The sequence below is a fragment of the Canis aureus genome, chromosome 18 (genome assembly GCF_053574225.1).
Source record: "Canis aureus isolate CA01 chromosome 18, VMU_Caureus_v.1.0, whole genome shotgun sequence".
NCBI classification, from domain to species: domain Eukaryota; kingdom Metazoa; phylum Chordata; class Mammalia; order Carnivora; family Canidae; genus Canis; species Canis aureus.
Genome location: NC_135628.1, coordinates 18260892 through 18282364, shown reverse-complemented (window position 1 = coordinate 18282364; position 21473 = coordinate 18260892). Strand labels below are relative to the sequence as shown.

The 21473-nt window shown below is 42.8% G+C and overlaps 1 protein-coding gene across 2 annotated transcripts in view; it reads right to left on the bottom strand.

Moving 5' to 3' along the window:
- Positions 1 to 21473, bottom strand: part of SCRN1 (secernin 1) — a 63516-nt gene that overhangs the window by 22165 nt on the left and 19878 nt on the right. For both annotated transcript variants that reach the window (XM_077856366.1, XM_077856367.1), the window contains exons 2-3: positions 17484 to 17643; positions 2916 to 3097 (exon numbers count right to left, since the gene is read on the bottom strand). In XM_077856366.1, the coding sequence (XP_077712492.1) occupies positions 2916 to 3097; positions 17484 to 17642 (341 nt within the window). In that variant the 5' untranslated portion in view covers position 17643. The remainder of the gene's footprint in view (positions 1 to 2915; positions 3098 to 17483; positions 17644 to 21473) is intronic.

The window sequence follows — 21473 nt, the reverse complement described above, 5'->3', positions numbered from 1 at the left end:
GGTTCAGGCTGTGCCACCCACCGGCAGCATGACCTTAAGTAACATAACCTTTCTGAAAGTTGATTTTCTCATTTGTAAAGACAAACTGGCACTACATCCCTCTCAGGCTGATCTGAAAGAGGATGGCACCTGATACGTACTCAGTAAATGTCCATTTGTTCATTTCTCCCTTCCCATTATAATTCTGGTGCCAGCAGCACAGAACCTCAGAGCAGAGGCAACAGTGCCTGCTAAGGTGGTAGCGTACGCCAGTTCTTGGTGAATTTCCAGCATGAGACCAATTATAACTAAAATTCACCCAGCCTGATTCTTTCCAAAGGGCCTTTAGCTGTGCTGCCAGGGAGGGGAAGCAATAATTCCACAGAGATATTCTTGTAACAGGCTTATTTTCATGGTCAGATAATTATATATCAATTCATTGGCCATTTCTCAGTGTTGGTCTATTTAGGAAGACTTGAGGACAAGGCACTGATTTGAAAGCTGAACCCTATGACCTTAGGAGAGTGATAAAAAAATAAACTCATTAGAAGGTTGAATTAAGTAGACTATTCTGTTGGTCAGTGTCATCTTCTCCGAAGAGGAACAGCAGAAGCAAGCATTCATCTGATCTTGAAGGTCCAGAGCAAATAAGTGTGCTGTGAGCACTTCTATAGGTCTGCCCAAGCTGTGCCCCAGGAGGGCCCTGAGAGCCTCTGGTCACATTGTCTCGTGCATGCATTCCAAGCAGAAGCCTGTCCCAGGGCTTCGGTAGGGCTCCAATTTGCCCATGCAAACCTGTGCTAGGAGCACATGAATACCCAAGCAGGGGCACCCCGCCTTTGGAAGCTGTGACTTCTCTTTTGCAGTTTCCAGCTCACTCTCCTGCTCTTCTGCCTACTGTGTTCCACACAGACTTCCGAGACATGCACTTGCCCTCCCACGCTGACTTTTGTGTCCTCTTTGCACAGTATCTGCAGCGGGACCTCGACACTCATCCACAAACACAACTTTCTCTCTCCTGCCCCCTGTGCCAGGACCATGGAAAACAATACTCCTTTGTCCACCTGTTTATTCCCAACTAGCCTCTGTGCCTCGGGACGAGGGCAGGACAGCCTGCTCCACGGTACCAGGACTGCAAACGACAGCAGGGTTACACACTCTCCGGCTGGGACCCAGGGGACAGATGCTATAGAGCTACAGCAGTCTAGGGCCACAAGTCACCTGATATCAGGATGCCTGTTCCAAAGCCTTTCACAGGGGTCTTGCCTCCTAGATGGGCAGATTCATGTGATTCAGGACGAGAACAGCATCTTCCTGGCCCCCACGCCTATTTTCATACTGGCTGCTTCACCTCATTATGGGGATGACTGGGGCAGGCAGAGGAATGAAATTTACTGGACCAAGGTTAGAGTCCTACTCTGATATCTACCTTAGGTACAATTCAGATCCTTCAAAAGTGTGTGCTTAGTCCAAGTTTTTCTGGGCCTTGGATGCTCCCAAATTCAAATCTTGTTCTACGGTAAATTCTTAGAAGAATCCCTATTTTCAGCCTGTCACTCTCACACTGGAATGTCAAGCTCACTGTGTCCATTCCTGAAAGGGTAACAGAGCTATCCATCAGTTGGTGGAAGCCTCAGATCACAGAGATCTCTATGCAAATGTGTACTTTCTCCTAACACAGCCTACAAAGTGTCAAAACCTCTACTCCTTTGTATAGGATGTTGGTTTTGGGAGGTACTTTAGAGGTCATCCAATCTAAGGCCTCCCCTCGAACAAATGCAGACTATGGCCCAGAGAGGTAATATAACTTGGTGTATTCACACTGAAAACCTAGGCCCCTGGTCTCCAGCCCAATATTCTCTCAACTAGGTCACGATTCTATTGCATTTCACTATTTCAGAAAAAAGAAAGTTGTTTCAGAATGTCGTTTCGTTCCAGCCCATCCTCTCCTTTGGTCATTCAGTCCAAACTCAGTCACTGATGAACCACCAAAGGCCAGGTACACAACTCCTGGTGCTCATGACACAACAGAAAGCGAGCAAAGATCCCCATCCTGCTGAGCCCACACTTCCACTTCCCCCTGTTACACAGTGGCTAGCAGAGTAGGAAAGGGAAAAAGATGCCTGAGATAAAGAGGGGACAAGAGGGACATTTTTCTTCTTTTTCCCCTTATATCTTATGTATTTGATATGTATCCTTTCTTCTTTCATATATTTTAAATGTATTTCAAACCATAAACTTCACCCACTTAAAACATACAGTTCAGTGATTTTTAGTATATTCACAAAGTTGCACAACTATCACCAGAATCTAAAGTTGGGACATTTTCAACAGCCCACAAAGAAGCCCCATATCCCTTAGGAATCACTCCCCATTTTCCCATCCCAACCCCAAGCGACCATTAATCTACTTTCTACTACTATGAATTTGCCTATTCTGGATATCTCATGTGAATGCAATCATACGTATGTGACCTTCTGCATCTTGGTTTCTTTCACTTGATATGTTTTCAAAATTCATCATGTTCAAGCATGTATAAGCATTCGGTTATTTTTTACTGCTTAATAATATTCCATTGTAATCTTCTATCACCTTAAACTTCATATCAAAAGGCACACCTCAGGACGCCTGGGTAGCTCAGTGGTTGAGCTTCTGCCTTTGGCTCGGGGCGTGATCCCAGAGTCCCGGGATCGAGTCCCACATTGGGCTCCCTGCATTGGGCCTGCTTCTCTCTCTACCTGTGTCTCTGCCTCTCTCTCTGTGTGTCTCTCATGAATAAATAAGTTTTTTAATTTAAAAAATTTTCTTTAAAAAAAAAAAAAGACGCACATCTTCTTTGGGAGGCTTGTGTTACCATATATGAGGTTTGGAGGAAAATAAATCCTGCCCCCATTCCCCATCTGTTCTAAGCAGTTGTTTCAAAGAATCACTAGTACCTGACCAGATCCATCCCCAGTAAGGCTTCCGTCTCAGCGGCTGGTTCTCTGGCATTGATGGCTTCATTGGCTATGCACACTCCATGCTCGTTGGCTCCCATTTCTGCCCCCCAAAGCCAGGCAGGTCTGCTTATCACAATGGCATGGGTCCTAGGGACTTGGTCGATTGAAATGTAAGTGCACTGAAAAATGAAGACAGAAAAGAAAGGACCATCATCTGCCAGGATCCACTTAGTTTCCACCCTGGTACTTATACCAAACCACCACATCAGTTACAAACAAAGCCAAAAATAAATAAATAAATAAATAAATAAATAAATAAATAAATAAATAAATAAGGCTCAGGAACACCAGACTTAAACGACACCCCCCCAAATAAATAAATAAATAAATAAATAAAATAAAAAATAAAAAATAAACGACACCCCAAGTCTCAATGCAGCTCAGATGTCTCTATGGCGGGTTTAAGTTTTGCCTATCAGGTGTCTCTGGTTCAAGTGCAATTTATCCACAGTGTTCACGTATATACTAGTCATCTTCTTGAACCAGGTATTCAGTCAATCTCTGCCCTGAACATTCCGTCTGGTCATTTCAGTAGCTATTTATCCTCATGTGCAAAAATCCTAACTATTTATCCTCATGTGCAAAAATCCTTCTCGATCAGTGGTTAAAAGTTAAAGAGCCCTACTTTAGGAGAAACTTTACCTGGAGACTTAATATAGAAAGCAGATTCAAGGGAAAATTTTTTCTGAAGAATAGGGGTTCTTATGCCTCGGGCAATGATCCCTAGGGTTCCCTGGAACCAGTTTGACAACCTCTACGATTACTCTAGTGGTAGAAAAATGATAATATTTTACATTCAACTAATGCATTAAATGCTCTCGTATACACTGTGCTTCCCCATCTGTCTCATTTGATTGACACATGCTAAGCCTGCGCAGTGAACACCTAAGGAGACAGTCCCAGAAGGGCATGTTTCTATCTGTTGTCAGGATGCAAGACATACTGCTTGGTGGTGTATATCTTACCTTCTCCAAGCTGCTGTATCTTTACCTGGAGAATGAGTGAGCTCATCCAGATCAAAGGATTTTTAGCCTCAGAACCCTGCCTTCACACAAACTCTTACAAAGAAGCGTGAAGACAGTAAAAGGGGTCAACGTGTGTTGAGGCCAATGGAAGATGGGTCGTGGGAGCAGCTCACTCAGAGCCAGACCTGCTGGCTCTTCCCTCTGACTCCCCCACCCCCCCACACACTGGGCCCATGCGAGAGCTCCCTTGGAGAAATCAGAAAACCACCAAATGAAGTTATCCATAAGGAGCCTCCTGCTTCTGGCCTCCTCTCAGTCTATGACACCTCCTGTGTGGTGGCTGCAGCACAGAATTCAGAGCTCTAAACTATACAGAGCTCCCTGGCTCTCAAGGGAGAATTTTATCAGCTGCAGCAACCATTTACATTTTAAATGGAGCACTGAAAGCATGGGCTCAACTGTGGCCTTGGATCTTTTTCTGATTCCAGACCCAGTTTTATCGACTGAGTGCAGCTCAGAAAGTTATTCTGCATTGATTTTCCCATAATCTCTAAACCTCATGTGAGAGCTGAAACGCATGTAGCTTGCACACTCATTGATAAGGTGACACGTATCTCCTTATAATCCATATGAGGTGCAGCTCTGCACTGGGATAATGTGATTTCACTTGATAAATAGTGGTAAACTGAAAGCTAATTAAATCCAGAGGTTGTCAGGAGACTCTTGAGTTTTTCATGGCAAACTGATAATAAAATATACTCTTGAAATCATTTCCCCTATTCAGTTCCCAAAAGTTCTTTACTTTGAAAAATGATTCTGTTAGAGCCAAAACCTTAGCCAAAGCAGTAAACAAACTATAGTCCTCTGTGCTCTTCTACTTTGTAATTGAAATTTACATCTTATAATTGTGTTTTTTTTCCATGTAAAAAGGAGTTCAAGCATTTAACTAACATTTTTCAAAACCCCCGTGCACACTGAGCTCTGCTGAGAAATTTGTCTTGAAAAGATGAGTAAATGTGGAAGGAATTTAAGATTCTTTTTTTTTTTTTTAAGATTTTATTTATTTAGGGACGCCTGGGTGGCTCAGGGGTACAGCGTCTGACTTCAGCGCCAGGGCATGATCCTGGAGTCCCGGGATCAAGTCCTGAGTCAGGCTCCCTGCAGGGAGCCTGCTTCTCCCTCTGCCTGTGTCTCTGCCTCTCTTTTTCTGTGTCTCTCATGAATAAATAGATAAAGTCTTTCTTTATCTATTTATTTGAGAGAGAGACAGAGCACAGGCGGGGGAAGGGCAGAGGGAGAAGGAGAACCAGACCCCCTGCTGAGCAGGGAGCCCAACACAGGGCTCAAGCCCAGGAGCCCAGGATCATGAGCTGAGCCAAAGGCAGATGCTTAACCAATGGAGTCACTCAGGTGCCCCTTAAGATTCTTAAGTATAGATTTATCACAAAGGTTGTTTTAAGGAAAAAAGTAAAATTAAGAACGGGTTCATTTGGGGTGCCTGGGTGGCTCCATCAGTTAAACATCCAACTCTTGGTTTTGACTAAGGTCATGATCTCAGGGTCCTGGGACAGAGCCTCACATTCGGCTCCATGCTCAGCAAGGAGTCTGCTTGAGATTCTTTCCCCCTCCTTCTCCCTCCCCTCTTGGTTCTCTCCTCTCTCTCTCTCTCTCTCAAATAAATAAAATCTTAAAAAAAAATAGAGTGGGTTTACTTATTTGTCTTCAATTTTGTTTTTACACATTCATATCCATTTCACCATTTACAGAGCACCAACCACACACAAGGCATTTTGTGCTAAGTGCTGCTGGCAGATAAGTCAGTAAGGATGCCCAATCCCTATCCTTTCAGTTGGGAAAGAAGGAGAAGGTACACATGCAAATTACCATGACCACCAGGCCAACCTAAGTAGCAGTCACGAGGCCTATCTATAAATACTGCATCTTCCCTCTCCTCCCACCTTGTACATCTGATCAACCCAGTCCTGCCTTTTTTTCCGCATTGCATCCCATTTATCCCCTCCCAAACTACTATAATTGACTTATGTACTGCAGATACTGTCTACTATGTTATCTCCCCCAGCTACAAGGTAAGCTCCATAAGGGCAGGGAGATACCTCTGTGGTTTAGTTCACTGATATATCTGAAATCTGGTCATACTAGGCATTAATAGATATTTTTTTGAAGGAATGAAGGACTGAATAAAGGAATAGGTAAGAAACAAAGATCAGAGGGACATAATACAGGTTCAAAAAGAAGAAGGAAACCAGCCAAGTGGGCAGAGGCTTTATATCAAGTGGGTGACATTTGAGTCGATCTTGAAAAATGGGCCAGACATCGAGGTATTCCAGAAAGGGGTAAGAGCCAGAGAAGAGAGGAAAGATGGGGATGTCAGAAGTGTGTTCATGGTCCAGGGACATCCTCCCCTGTGCCGCTCAGGGAAGCTATAGCGATGGCACTGAATAACAGGGCTGCAAGAGCTCAGTAAGTACTGACTGATAAAAATGTTGAAAACTGAATCCAAAAGACCATATGGTCTTCGTGGGAGTTCAAAATATTTGCAGCCAAATTGACACTTTTGGCCAAACTCAGAATGAGGAGGAAGAAAAGAGATGCCCAAGTAGCCAGATGGGCCAAATCAGCCCCTCCTAAGCACGAGGCTGAAAGCCAGTGCACCAGATCCCCCTCATATGCTACAGAGCCAGGAGGGTGGGGAGATGGGGAGATGGGGGTTGGGGTGCACCCAAGCCCTAGTGAGCCTGTAACACACACCCCTTAGGGCATCTCTGTCATGGCCTGCAGCGCCTGGGCCTAACAAGGATCCTTCTGTTGCTGTAACTCACACACACTCCATGTGTTTGAAATATGACTAATCGCACGCAGGTCAAAGAGGATGGTCACGCTAGTCTCATACAGGTCGGTTATCTAAAACCCTAGTCTGGGCGCAAACCTCATAAAAAAAGAGAACGTTTACACAAGATGTAATTAGCTACACTTTGTAAAGTCAGCCATCTAGAACATGAATTCTGCAGGCAGTCATTTCTTTTTTAAATAAAATTCACCGACCTCCACAATTGCCACATCTTTAATGAGGCAGATACAGTAAGTGGGATTCGAGGCAGCAGAGAAGCTCTCACCAGGAATAATAATAATAAAAAAAAATCCAAACAGCACCTGAAATCTTCTTTCAGCATGACAAAAACAATATAGTTCCTCAAGTCAAAATTCCTAGCCAGATTTCTAGTCGAAAACAGAATTATGTTCGCCACTCCAAAGATCAATCTTGCCAGGGATGGTTCTGGCCTCAGCTCTGGTGCTGAAGCTGTTTAAGAGGTCTGCAGAGAGAGATGAGCAAATTGTCTTGCTGCCCCACGGCCGCTCCCTATCAGCCTTTAATAAAACAAATCTGTCAGCGAGCGCGACTTCTGGGTGCCAAGGCCACATGGCAACGTTAAGAATGTCCAGAGTGGGGCGCGTGGTGAGGCATGCTTCCAAGTGCCAGCACTGCTAATAACCACCGAGGTTTTCAAGGTCCTGCCTGCACTGAGCCTGTCACTCTCCCAGGTGGCTCCAGGGGACACGTGCCAGGCTGGAGGATAGAAAAGACGAGCCTTGAAAAAAAAAAAAGAAAAGACGAGCCTTGACAAAGCCCCGGAGACAGAGACAAAAGACAATTCTACTGCAGAGCAAGCCCTTTATTATTTTGTGTGATTGTGTCAAAAAAATGAAAAAGCAAAATCAGCTTCACGCTGGCGCCTACCCTTTGCACATTCCAGCGCACTCTGTCTGGCTCTCGCCCAGTGAAAGGGGACTAGAGACGCTCACACAATAGACTTTTCAATTCATGAAATGCAACCATTGTGCTTTCCTACTGTACTCAGATGGTGAACACAACCCTGGCACCACCAGTGAAAACCACTCTGAAATGAGTTGATGAGTCAGCCAGACTTCCTAGGGTGGGAATAAAAAAAAAAAAAAAAAAAGCAGGGAAAATGGGATGCTTTGGAGGAATATTTTTAGTCTTAGAAAATTTGCAACTCTAAAGCTGCGTGGCTAATTATCACTGAGGTTTTGGGGGGGGGTTGTTTTTTTCTTTTTTATCCCAGTGTCTTGCCTGCTAGTCGAGTGGTTTTTGAAAATGTGCCCTTAGAGTTCATCTGACTCTAAATAAAGACAAAAGAAAATGTCAGCCACATTTTAGAAGAGCTGCTACTTATGTCCCTGAAGCCATAAGCTCTTTGAGAATGGGCGGTGGTGCCAAGGCCTGGGGTCAGAAACAGGCTTAAGAAAGGGGACAGGGTGGAAGGCCCCAGCTAAGCCATGCTCCCACGAGGCAAGGGAGACTTTCTGGCTCCACACCAGGCTGGAAGCTCTTGCTGCTCCCGGGCCGTGAGAGGGCCAACTGCAAGACAGGTGCACAGTCTGCCCAGCAGCCGTGGAGCTTTGCTCAGCTCTGATTCCAGACTAGCTTGTGCTTTCCTACTGTAAGGGACAATCTTCTGAATTAAAATTCAGACCCTCTCGGGCAGCCCTGGTGGCTCAGCGGTTTAGCACCACCTTCGGTCCTAGAGACCCGGGATCGAGTCCCACATCGGGCTCCCTGCATGGAGCCTGCTTCTCTCTCTGCCTGGGTCTCTGCCTCTCTCTGTGTGTGTTTCTCATAAATAAATAAAATCTTAAAAAAAAAAAAATTCAGACCCTCTCCCAGGCAAAACACACATACACGCCCAAACCACAAATACAGCTGCCATCTGGACAGTGTTACTAACAATGTTACCAGCTCTCATTAATGGGTAATTTTCGATTCTTCTTACAAGTATTTTTATCCAGGAAGAAAAAGGAAGTGGTCTACCAAAAGCCTGCCCCAAACTCTGTAAGTTGTATAACCTCACTGGGGTTATTAAAATCATGGGACCTTCATGCAGAAGGAAATATAAATAAATACTCACTTTCACTAAAAAGGGAAATAATGAAAACTTTAAACTTTAAAGGAAGGGGGGCAGTGGAGGGGAGGTTTATTATATAATAATAAGAGGCTCTTTAAAAAAGCATTATGAAAAAAATAAATAAATAAATAAAATAAATAAATAAAATAAAAAAATAAAAAAGCATTATGTGTCAAAACTGATTGACCATCAAGATTTCTGTCCCAACTGAGGGGTGAAATGACTGCCTGTAGGTGGGGGATGGGCTAAGTGGGAAGGGGGTGATGAGCATTAGGGAGGGCATGCGTTGGGAGGAGCACGGAGTGTTGTATGGAAGTGATGACTCACTAAATTCTATTCCTGAAACCAATACTACATTATATGTTAACTAACTTGAATTTAAATTAAAAAAAAAAAAAGGAATTCTGTCTCCAAAAATTGGGATATAATTATTCTCTGGGACACCAAGTGTAAATCATGTCAACTTTAACTGAAATTCATTGTTTTCTGGAACAGCATTCTAATGTTGAATCCACTGTTTCCTAATTAGGAGATTCAACCGAATAAGAATAGACCCACATACCCATCCTCAGTCATGTACACACGCGCAGGCACATCACATGCACACACCACGCACTCACAGAACATCATAATCTGGGAAATTATCCATCTGCTTCCTTGACATTCCTAACTATAGGAAGGAGCAGGGCTTGAAAAAAAGATGAGATGAGTTCTGTGATGCACAGTGGTACGACATCCTCAGAGGGGACAGAGGGCCTTTCACAAATAGATACTCATTTATCTATCCTACTCCGCATCCAAAATTGGTGTTGTGAAAAAAAAAAATCAGCATCCACAAGAGAAAAACTGTAGAACATAAAATAAAATGCTCCAACCTTCCAACTGTGTGGCTAAACAAAAATGTGCACTGTAATCTTAGAAACTGAGGAATTCTGCTAAAGGATCCTATCTTACTCTTCCAGTCTCAAGCAGAGAACTTGCCGTAGAGTCGATGATGGATGGACAGAATGAAGGAAGGAGGAAGGGTGGGTGAGCAGACAACTTGGAAGGGAAGGCCTCCTGGAAGGATGGGCCAGCTGGAGGGGGAGGTGGGTCAGTGGATGAGTAATCAAGATGACTTTTAGCACAGAGTTATTCCCAGAAAATGAATTCCCAGAACTTCAAAACTCAAGGATGAGGCTTCTAGGGAAACTGCAGAATATGTTAAGTTTAAAATGTCATGAAATGGCTGAGAAATAGATGAGGTTTTACGGGAACTTCTCACTTCTCATAGTTTAGAAAAATAATTTCTGTATGCTAATGAGAGCTTTTGTGAAAGTTACAGGATAGTTGTTGTAGATCATAACCCCAGCTATGGAAAAGTAATGGATATAACTGTAAGGGAACTATAGGGGTAGGAGTAAATTTGAAAAGCAGATTTAGAACCATATGCTACAGAAAGGAGTTTGGAAACTGAGACCGGGAGTCATAGAATCTCTCAACACTAGCCAATTCCTTAAAAAAAAGAAAAGAAAAGAAAAGAAAAGAAAAGAAGAGAAAAATTAACTGTTTTCATAATGTTCTCCTTAGAGTTTACAAAGTACTTCCAAATATCAGATCCCATGTGCTTCACAAAAAAACTCTGTAAGGCAGACACAGTGTGTGTTATCTCCCTGGCAAATGAGTAAACTGAGTCTCAAAGAGGCTCAAAGATCCAAGGTGCAGGAAACAGGGAAGGCAAGACTGGAAGCCAGGACCCCTGCATCTGGGGCCAGACTCATTCCACTGGTTTCAGGCAACTGTAAATTTCAATTGATTTATAAAGGCAGAACAAGCATAAAGTGCTACATGTTCACAGAAGGACGGCAGGCTAGGGGTGGCTCAGTCAGTTAAATCTCCAACTCTTGGTTTTGGCTCAGGTCATGAACTCATGGGTCATGAGACTGAGCCCCGCATCAGGCTCTGCACTCAGCAGGGAGTCTGCTTGAAGATACTCTCCCTCTGCCTCTCCCCCTACTTGAGTTCTCATTCTCTATCTCTCTCTCTCTATCTCTCTCTCTCTAAAATAAATGAAAAGCTCTTAAAAAAAAATAGGGGCAGGCTAGAGGGAGGTGGAGACATTGCTTTTGGGCTTTGAAGGATACATAAGAGTCTATCAAATAGATGTGAAGAGGGGAGAGCAAGGACATTCTTAGCAAAGGATGGAATGAGCAAAAGCACAGAGAAATGCAAGTGTGTTATTTGTTAAAGAAATGAGGAGCAACCAGTTTAGTGTAGCTGGAGCCTATGGTACAGCTGGGAGAGGAAAACTAAGAATTAGGATCGAAAAGTAAGCAAGAAATTATACAACCCTTATACAGGGTAATTAGTACAAAAATTTTACCCCATGACCCAGCGATCCTGCATCTGGAAGTGTATCTAGCAACTACACCTACACATGTACAGAATGATTCATGTACAAGGTCCTCAAGGCTGACTTTCTGGACTAGCAAACAGGCCCAGTGTCTACCAACAGGGGACTGACTATAAATTATGGTGTATCTCCATAATGGACCACCGTGCATCTGTAAAAAACAATAATAAGGACAATCTCTGTGTACGGATGTAAAAAATCTTTTAAAAATATTATTAAACAAAACAAAATTATAAACCTTTTCTGTAAGTTTGAAATTTTATATTTAAAAAATCAAGTTTCAGGGGTACCTGGGTGGCTCAGTCAGTTAAGCGTCTACCTTTGGCTCACATCATGATCCCAGGGTCCTGGAATTGAGCCCCTGCTAAGCGGGGAGCCTGCTTCTCCCTCTCCTCCCTGCTTGTGCTCTCTCCTGCTATCTCTGTCTCTCTCTCAAATAAATAAATAAAATCAAGTTTCAGAATAGTATATATAATGTGCTACTTTCATGAAAAAAGTGAGAAATAAGGCTAAGTATTCATATTTGTTTGTATTTGCATAAAACACTAGAAGGGTGTGCAAAAAATGAATAAAAAAGGCTATATGGGATGGGAATCAGAGTGAATAGCAATAAGGAGGAGTAAGATTGCTCATCAGGGCAAACCTTTTTAATATTACTTAATCTTTGAACCACATGAATATATATTACCTATTCAAAATGTAAAATTACATTAAAAAGCATCTTTACTTTTCAAAGTATCCCAAATGAGTTAAAAACTATGTCCATACAAAAACTTGCACATAGAAGGGGAACAGGGCTAGAAAGGAAAACAAAATAAAATGAAACAAAACAAAACCCAAAAAAACCCTGCACACAAATGTTTATAGTAACTTTGTTCATAACTGCCAAATCTTGGAAGCAACCAAGACATCCTTCAATACGTGAATGGAAAACTAAACTGTGGTCCATTCAGACAATGGGATTTTTTTCAACACTAAAAAGAAATGCACTTTCAAGCCCAGAAAACACATGGGTGAACTTTGAAAACATACTACTAAGTGAAAGTAGCCAGTTTGAAAAGGCTACATACTGTAGGATTCCAACTACACAACATTCTGGAAAAAGGCAAAAACTATAGACAGTGAAAAGATGAGTGGTTGCCAGGGGTTAGGAAGAGATAAATGAATAGGCGGAGCACAGAGGATTTTTAGGGCAGAGAAAGTATTATGTATGATAATTTAGTGGTGGATACATGTCTTTACATACAGCTGTCAAAACCCATTAGAATATACAACACAGAAAGCAAACCCTAATGTAAAAGATGGACTTTAGTTAATAATGATGTACCAGGGCAGTCCTGGTGGCCCAGCGGTTTAGTGCCGCCTTCTGCCCGGAGTGTGATTCTGAAGTCCCAGGATCAAGTCCCACGTCGGGCTCCCTTCATGGAGCCTGCTTCTGCCTCTGCCTGTGTCTCTGCCTCTCTCTCTGTATCTCTCATGAATAAATAAATAAAATCTTTAAAAAATAAAAATAAAAAAATAATAATGTACCAATGCTGGCTCATGGATTATAACAAATGTACCACAGTGGGCACCTGGGTGGCTCAGCAGTTGAGCATCTGCTTTTGGCTCAGGTCATAATCCCAGAGTCCTGGGATAGAGTCCCACATCAGGCTCCCTGCAGGGAGCCTGCCTCTCCCTCTGCCTGTGTCTCTGCTTCTCTCTGTGTGTGTCTCTCATGAATAAATAAATAAATAAATCTTTAAAAAAAAAAAACAAAACCAAAAAAAACCCACATATGTATCACATGAATGCAACATGCTAATAACAGATAAAGTTGGGAGGTAGGAGGGTGAAGGGTTATACGAGAACTCTCTGTACTTTCTGTTTTTCTGTAAACATTAATCTATGCTGAGAAAAAAAGTGAAGTCTATCAATTTAAAAGAAAAGAAAGGGAAAGTGAGCCCAGTGCCAGTCTGGAAGAGTTCCATCGGCATACAGATCAGCCCGGACTCTCATCCTTTAAACAAGGCAGTGACAGAGTTGTGCTCTGAAAATTCCTACAAGCTGAAGAACCTACGAAAAAGAAAGCCATGGACCAACAAGCGGATGATAGAAGGGAGATGGGGGCGGGTCTGAACAAGGGGGGGTGCCGGGCAGTAGAAGAGAATGCAGCAGAAGAAGTCACAGGACTTGGGAACAGCTGTACCTGTGCATCTAGGGATGTGTGTGAAAAATGAGGGTCAGAGTTGCCCTCTGGTTTCTAGATTAAACTATGCGGCAGACAATGGTGCTGACAGAGGAAGAACAACAAATGAGACGGGGAAAATGCATTTAGTTTTTGGTCTGTGATGTTATTTTATTACCTGGAGAATATGGATGTGGAAATGTACAGAGGCAGCTCCAAACACAGGGGGGCAACTCAGAAAGGATGTCAGGTTGCCTTAGAAACTAATTCTGGTATGTATCAAGCTGCACTTATTTATGTGAGGGGACATCATGTAACCTCCAGCATAGGTGAGTGATAACATACCAGGGGTTAGGGACGCCTGGGTGGCTCAGTGGTTGAGCGCCTGCCTTCAGTTCAGGTCATGATCCCGGGGTCCTGGTATCAAGTCCCACATCAGGCTCCCCACAGGAAGCCTGCTTCTCCCTCTGCCTATGTCTCTGCCTCTCTCTGTCTCTTATGAATAAATAAAATCTTAAAAAAAAAATACCGTGGGTGAACAAGTGAAAGAAATCTAGTCTATTCCCTAATCTGATTGTACCTCTGAAAGTAAAATATTGAGTTATTGAGCCTATCCCTCCCAAAAGAAATCAAATTTTCCTAAAATATCTATTTCAGACATATTTATAAGTGGCTTCTGTGTGATGCTGTGGTTACTATGGCTACTAACAAGTGACCCCAAAGTGTAGTGGTGTGAAACAACCATTTCTTATGCGCATGCACTCGATGGGTCAGGAATTTGGACAGGGCACCACAGAGATGGCATGTCTCCAATCCACAGTGTCTGAGGCCTGGAATCATCTGAAGGGCCATTCACTCACACATCTGGCAGTTAACATTGGTTGTTGGCTAGAGGGACTTTGGTTCCTCTCCATGTGGGTCCCTCCCTGTGTTCTTCATATGCTGGTTTGGGTTCCTTCCAGCCCAGCGCCCGGATTTTTAGGACCCAGGACCCAGGGTAAGAGATTACGCGTCAAATTCATTCCTTTATGAATTTGACGTGTAGCCCTGGAGGTTGCATGGCATCACTTCTACCAGGCAACACTGGTCAGAGCAAACACATGCCCTCACCAAGATCCATGGCAGGGGTAGGGGGCACAAACCTCACCTCTCCCTGGAGGAGTGTTCATCACACTGCAAGAAGTACATGTAGGATGGGATTTGGTGCAGCTATCTTTGGGAAATTAAATCTGCCCACATGAAAATCGAAGTATTATTTTAGTCTGCATGACTCCTTGAGAAAAAGAAACACTGAGGGAAGACAGGGAAAGTCAAAACGACTCAAACCTGCAAACTTCATCCATGCCCAGCACACTCTGTTCCAGGAAGAGAGAAACATTCAAATCCAAACAACACGAACATTCAACATTAATAAATATCCATTTAAAACCTAGCGTGAGGGCAGCCCAGGTGGCTCAGCAGTTTAGCGCCACCTTTGGTCCAGGGTGGGACCCTGGAGACCCGGGATGGAGTCCCACATCGGGCTCCCGGTGCATGGAGCCTGCTTCTCCCTCTGCCTGTGTCTCTGCCTCTCCCTCTCTCTCTGTATCTCTAATAAATAAATAAAATCTTAAAAAAGAAAAAAAGAAAACCTAGCGTGAATAAATAAATAAATAAATAAATAAATAAATAAATAATAAAAATAAAACCTAGCGTGATCAGCAGAGACCCTAGCACTCTTCTCTGCCTATAAAAAAGAAAAGTCCTGAAGTTTAGGGGTTTGGACCCAGTTAGTGGGGCAACACGAGAGGTGAGTGGTTCTGTTGAAAGTCCTGTGGGAGACAATCTGCCACTGCCCAAGCCACACACAATCCGTGCCAACTGGGGCTTCGTGCTGCCTGGGAGCACTTCACTGCCCCTGTTCAATTCACATAACATACCCCCCTATAGAATTCTGTGCTGCTTAGTTGCTTTTAAAGCATTGAAACAGGGATCCCTGGGTGGCACAGCGGTTTGGCGCCTGCCTTTGGCCCAGGGCGCGATCCTGGAGACCCAGGATCGAATCCCACGTCGGGCTCCCGGTGCATGGAGCCTGCTTCTCCCTCTGCCTATGTCTCTGCCTCTCTCTCTCTCACTGTGTGCCTATCATAAAAAAATAAAAATTTAAAAAAATAAAATAAAATAAAGCATTGAAACAGATAAAGAAAATAAAACACACATTGATGAATACCCATTTAAAACCTAACACAACTACTAGAAAAAGTCAATTTGTTTCATAAAGCATAGAACACCAAATAGTAGAGGTTTATGTCCGTGGAAGGAGCACACTAATTTACCTGCCCCCAACGTTTTTTCTCTAAATTCTTCCTTTAAAGAACAACTACCATTTAAACACACACACACACACACACACGCGCGCGCGCATACACACATACACACGCAAATAAATACACCATAATCAAGAAGTTTATTTTATGAATGCAAAGATGGTTCAATTTATCACATAAATTCAAAGGAAAAAATCAAGTGATTATCTCCATATCACTGGGGGTAAAAAAAGGTTTAACAAAATTTAACACCTATTCCTGAAGGCTTTTTTAACCACTAAAAATAAAAATTGGTGTATACTTTTTGACATGACAAAACTATATGAGTTTCAGTCCTAAAGCCAACATCTGAGTGACTGAAGAAGCACTAGGGGCTGCTCCACTGGAGTCAAGAACAGAGAAAGATAACCACTCTTACCACACTAAATATTAACACTGAATCTAAGCTATCAGCCAATCAGACAAGAAAACAGATATAAGAACAATCAGACTATCTATCTCTGTTTGCAGCTGTTGATAACAATAAACCTGGAAAACCCAAGAGAATCAATGATAAAAGCTGACGCAAGGAATGAAAGAACTGAGTAAAGTCGCAGATTGTAAAATTGATACAAATGAGCCATCATGAAAGTCTGACAGTACACTCTGGGAATATGGAGAAACAGGCATTGTTATGCTGCTAGTAGAAAGGCAAACGTGCACCACCCATGTGAGGAAATTTGATAAAATTCCAAAAACCTACATTTACTCTGTGACCCAACAATCCCATTTTAGCTACCTATCCCAAAGGAAGACTGACAAAAAACTGATTTTTAAGCTCTCAAAATAGTAACTGATGGATAATTTTTTGACATGATAAAATACAGAAACCAGGAGCAGATATTGTGACAGATACACTAGATTGTTATTCCCTTCAAAACACAACAAAATATTTTAATAACAAAAGACTGGAAAGCAACCTAAATGTCTAGCAATGTGGGACTGATTAAACCATGATATATCCATAGAATGGAACACTCTACAACTCTACATGAGAAATGAAGACTACCTCTATTTACTGTATGGAACAATCTCTAAGATATGTTTGAAGTTGAAAAAGGCAAAGTGGAGAAAAGTGTATGTGGCATGCTACCATTCATCTAAGAAAGAAAAGGAACTGGGATAAATATGTGTGTGTGTGTGTGTGTGTGCAGTATGTTACATACATAGGTAACTTTTTAAAGATTTTATTTATTCATGAGAGAGGCAGAGACATAGACAGAGAGAGAAGCAGGCTCCTCGCAGGGAGCCGGATGCAGGACTCAATCCCCAGACCCAGGATCAATGCCCTGAGTGGAAGGCAGATGCTAAACCGCTGAGCCACCCAGGTGTCCCAACATAGGTATTTTAAATGGAAGGACAAACCAAAAAACCTTTCAAAACATGGAAAAAGCAAGTAGAAGAAATGAGACAAAATTAGGACTTCTATGAATACACCTTATTTTATACATTTGACTTTGGAATCATGTAAATATTTTACTTAATTATAAAACAGGACCATAGCAACAAATGTATCATTCTCCATGTGATCCTGTTTTTAAGGCCATGAACAAACCTTCGTGAGAACAGGAATCCACAGAACCGACAGGACAGTTCGGACCGGTGAGCAGGTTTAAGGAAAGGTGTGCTGGGCAAAGCCGAGGAAGGAAGGCAATGAGTGCCCAGGAGAGATTGTGTGTGACACAGGACTTACCTCGACCTTGCTCTCGGGTTCATGATCCGCAGCTGAGAAATACATGACCTCCTGTACTTCATCCCTGGGCCGGGCCGAATTTTTCCCAAACACCACCAGACCGTCCTTAGCACGTGGTGGGAAGGCCACAAAACAGTAACTTGGAGGAGCGACGGCCATCCTGCAAAGAGAGAGAATGCCAGAGATGGACTGGAAGCAGCCCGAACAGGGAACATTCCAATAGTGAGTCCTTCAAACACATTTTACCAAAAAATGGTTTTCGTGTTGCACTGTGTGCAGCGAGCTCATTAAGAGATCCCGGCTGGCACATGAAGGTAGGGCGCCCGGAGGAGAATTACAGAGCCACCGAGACCAGATAGCGCTTAGCACTCCGTGGGACTAAACGAGCACAGATTTGCAACAAACTGCAGTCAGGGGCAGCCAAAAAAGCAATGACACAAGAGAAAGGGAAGGAAGTTACTGTTCCCTGGCAGAAAACACAAACAGACGCAATCTGTCGCAGTAATAGAAAAATAAATAAATACAAATAAATACACTCGTAACAGTGCGTTACACAAGTGTCTCAGGTCTAGGGCTGTGTGGCTTCCACCTAATGGGTTTTGGGGTGGTGATGGGGAAATGGGTCTAGAGAGAAAGGGAAAGATACTCCTATTTTATACATTTTTACTCTACCTCAATGACCGAACACTCAGGGATGTCATGGTTTTCGTCCAACCTCTCCAGTGCTCCTGGGCTGGCTTGTTCTCTTCGACCTGGCCGCTGAGCGCTTCCTCGCTGCTTCATTCCTCTTTTCTCACTTTATGCTGCTTTCTCTCTGGGAAAGCTCAACCCTGCCCAGTGGTCACTCATGTGCCCATGACCTACACATTCAATCCCAGCTCAGTCCTCTCCTTGAGCTCTCCACCCATACACTCAAATGCCTTCCTGATACCCAAAGCTGATTTCATCTTCTTCTTCCTCAAACATCCGAAACTCAAAAAACTATCCTTATCATCCACGTCTCTATTACCCAGGATACCACTAAATTCCAGCTGGAGAGCTGACCTTCTAAATCCCTCTGGAAACTATCTACTTGCCCCATCTCCACTATCACCACTCCGCACCACAACATCATGTGGCTTGGATCCCACGGTAGTCTCCTAAGGGGTTACCGCATAACCACTATTATTCCCCCTCCAAAACACTGGCACACGCCAGCCAAAGTGATCTTTTTAAAAGGAAGATTTGATCACAGCAATCATGTCAGTCTGTTTAAAATCTTTCAGAAGTTTCCCATGGTTCTTGAAATAAAGACCAAAATCTTTTTTTTTTTTTAAAGAATTTATTTATTCATGAGAGACACAGAGAGAGAGTCAGAGATGCAGGCAGAGGGAAAAGCAGGCTTCATCCAGGGAACCCGACGTGGGACTCGATCCTGGGTCTCCAGGATCACGCCCTGGACTGAAGGCGGCGCTAAACCGCTGAGCCCCTGGGGCTGCCCTAAAGACCAAAATCTGATCAGGCTCATGCTCCTCCCCTGCCTCACTTCATGCCACTCACCATTCTGCTCTCTCAACCCCAGCACACAGGCCTTTTTCCAGACCCTCTGATCCCCCCCACCCAGGGCCTTTGCACGTGCTTCACCCTCATTCCCGATCACTCCTCTCTCTGCTCCCTATGCCAAAACCATTTTCCTAGTTACTTCTACTCCTTCACGTACAAGCTTAGACATCAAATTTACATCACTGTATTATATGCTCTCATAGAATCCCACCCTTTTCCTTTATAGCAAATCTCAATCTGAAATATTTATGTAATGATTTTCTTACCAACAATCAATATTGGTCTTCCACCCCAAAGTCTAAGCAACATGAAGCAGGGAGGGTACCAATGTATCTTTGTTCACTACTGTAAACCCAGCTGGATACAAGGTCTTCGGCAGAGTAGATTTTCAAAAAATTACAAACAAGTGCTCTTTTCTTCTTTCTTAAAACTGAAGCCAAGCATACCTCTGTACCTAGCTAGAATGCCCTCCCCTTAGTTTGTCCATATCCTTTAGGATCTGATTCAAAATCCCTTTCTTTTAGAACATCTTCTATAAAGGACTCTGTCATTTTCTCAGCATCCACGAGTACTAAAACATCCAGTTTTAGGGTGATGTGCATTTGTTTCTTGTAAATGTGCCGCTTTAAATATTTCAAATAAAGATCCCTGAGGGCAAGTGCCAGGCCATCCAACTACATCAGCCCCTTTCCCAACCCCCTATTATGGGCACTCAACGAACATTATCTATTAACCCAACTATCATATTTGTGTCATCAATTATCCAATTTAGATGTGTTTTATTTTATGATCCCAAAATATAAGCAAGAAGGAAAACAATTGTTCTCAGCAAAGCCACTGGGATTCAAAACTCTGCTGTACCACCTACTATATACTGTGTGACCTTGAGCAAGTCACTTCACCTCTCTGGGCCTAGGTTTTCTCTTCCGCAAATGTTTGGCCCCAGCCCCTGAGTTTATTAACAGTATCAAATGACATGATGCTTGAGAACATATTTTGCAAAATGTAGAGGATACGTAAGTATAAGATATTTTATTTGGGTTTTGACTGCTCAAACAGAGCAGCATCTCAACATTTCTACAAGGCAAGCCAACCAAAACCAACTCACTCGTAAGTGGAGTAATTATCAAATCACAGAGTCAGCAACATTCTGAGATTGGAACCATCTTTATGAGGGACCATGTTGCTATGTCTGCATCCAGGCTGCTTCACATTAGTCTATACATGCACACCCTGGGCTGGCAGATTGTGAAGCGGGGAAGCCCAGAGCTCTGAAAACAATTCCTCCCCCACTCCTGGCTCAGAAAAATCTCCCCACCCCCTTTGATGAGAAAGAAAAAACAGGAAGATAAATTCCAGTGCCTTCTCCCATTATCCTTTCCCATTATCCTTTTCCACAAAAACTTCATTATCTTCAGACTTGAAGTGTAGGAAGTGATAAACCAAGACTCTGTATGTGGAAGAAACATCTAGAATAATAAGATAAAATGCACTAATAGTGAGTTCCTAGAATCTGAGGGTGGGAAGAATTGCTGGCTGAGACAAATAAAGTGAAAATCCAGAAGATAAGGTGGAGAAAGGGCACATTCACCTGTGTTTGTATGCCTTGTATAGGTGTTATGACTTCCCTTCGTTCTCCATCACTGGGTCATTTCAAAAGTGCTGGTGTCTCATCTATGAGCAGAACCTTACTTTATTTGGTCCTTAAAAATACTAGCAATCCACTAGTCTTACATTTATGACACATATCCATAGAAAATAAATAAAACTTGCAGGGTTTTTGACTAGCACCTTTTCTATTTTTCAGCCAGGACATCCACTTGGTTAGCAAGTCCTATGAATCACATGACCATGATATGGATGTAGGCAATAGAAGCCCAGGGCTATATGGGCCCAGAGAAGCTGACCTTTCCACTGAATCTTGTGAAAGACTGGGAATACCAGAAGGGAATAGAATTGTAATGTCTGTTTTTTTAATGCTAAATGAACCAGGAAACTGTGTAACACATCCAATAGCAAACTAGCCAAGGATAATTGTCCACTCATTTCTCCTGGATCACCATTCTAGACACTGGCTAGCCTCAGAATGGACCTAGCTGAATCCTTTCCTACTCTCTAGATCAGTGCTATCCAAAAGAACTTTCTACATTGATGGAAGTATTCTATCTCCACTGTCCAATATGGGCCATCAGCCTCATGTGGCAATTAAAGTATAGTTAGTGTAATTAAGGACCTAAATTTTTATTACAAACTTAAATTAGTTTAAATTTAAATAGCCACACATGGCTAGTAGGAATGCTATTGGACAGAGCAGCATTACAAATTCCCAATAAACCCAGAAATGAAGATTTTCTCATGAAGACTTCTAATAATCCCCGAAGAGCTTCTTTGTGAAGCCTTCCACATATTTTAAAGGCAAAATATGCTACCATCCATATAAACTGGATT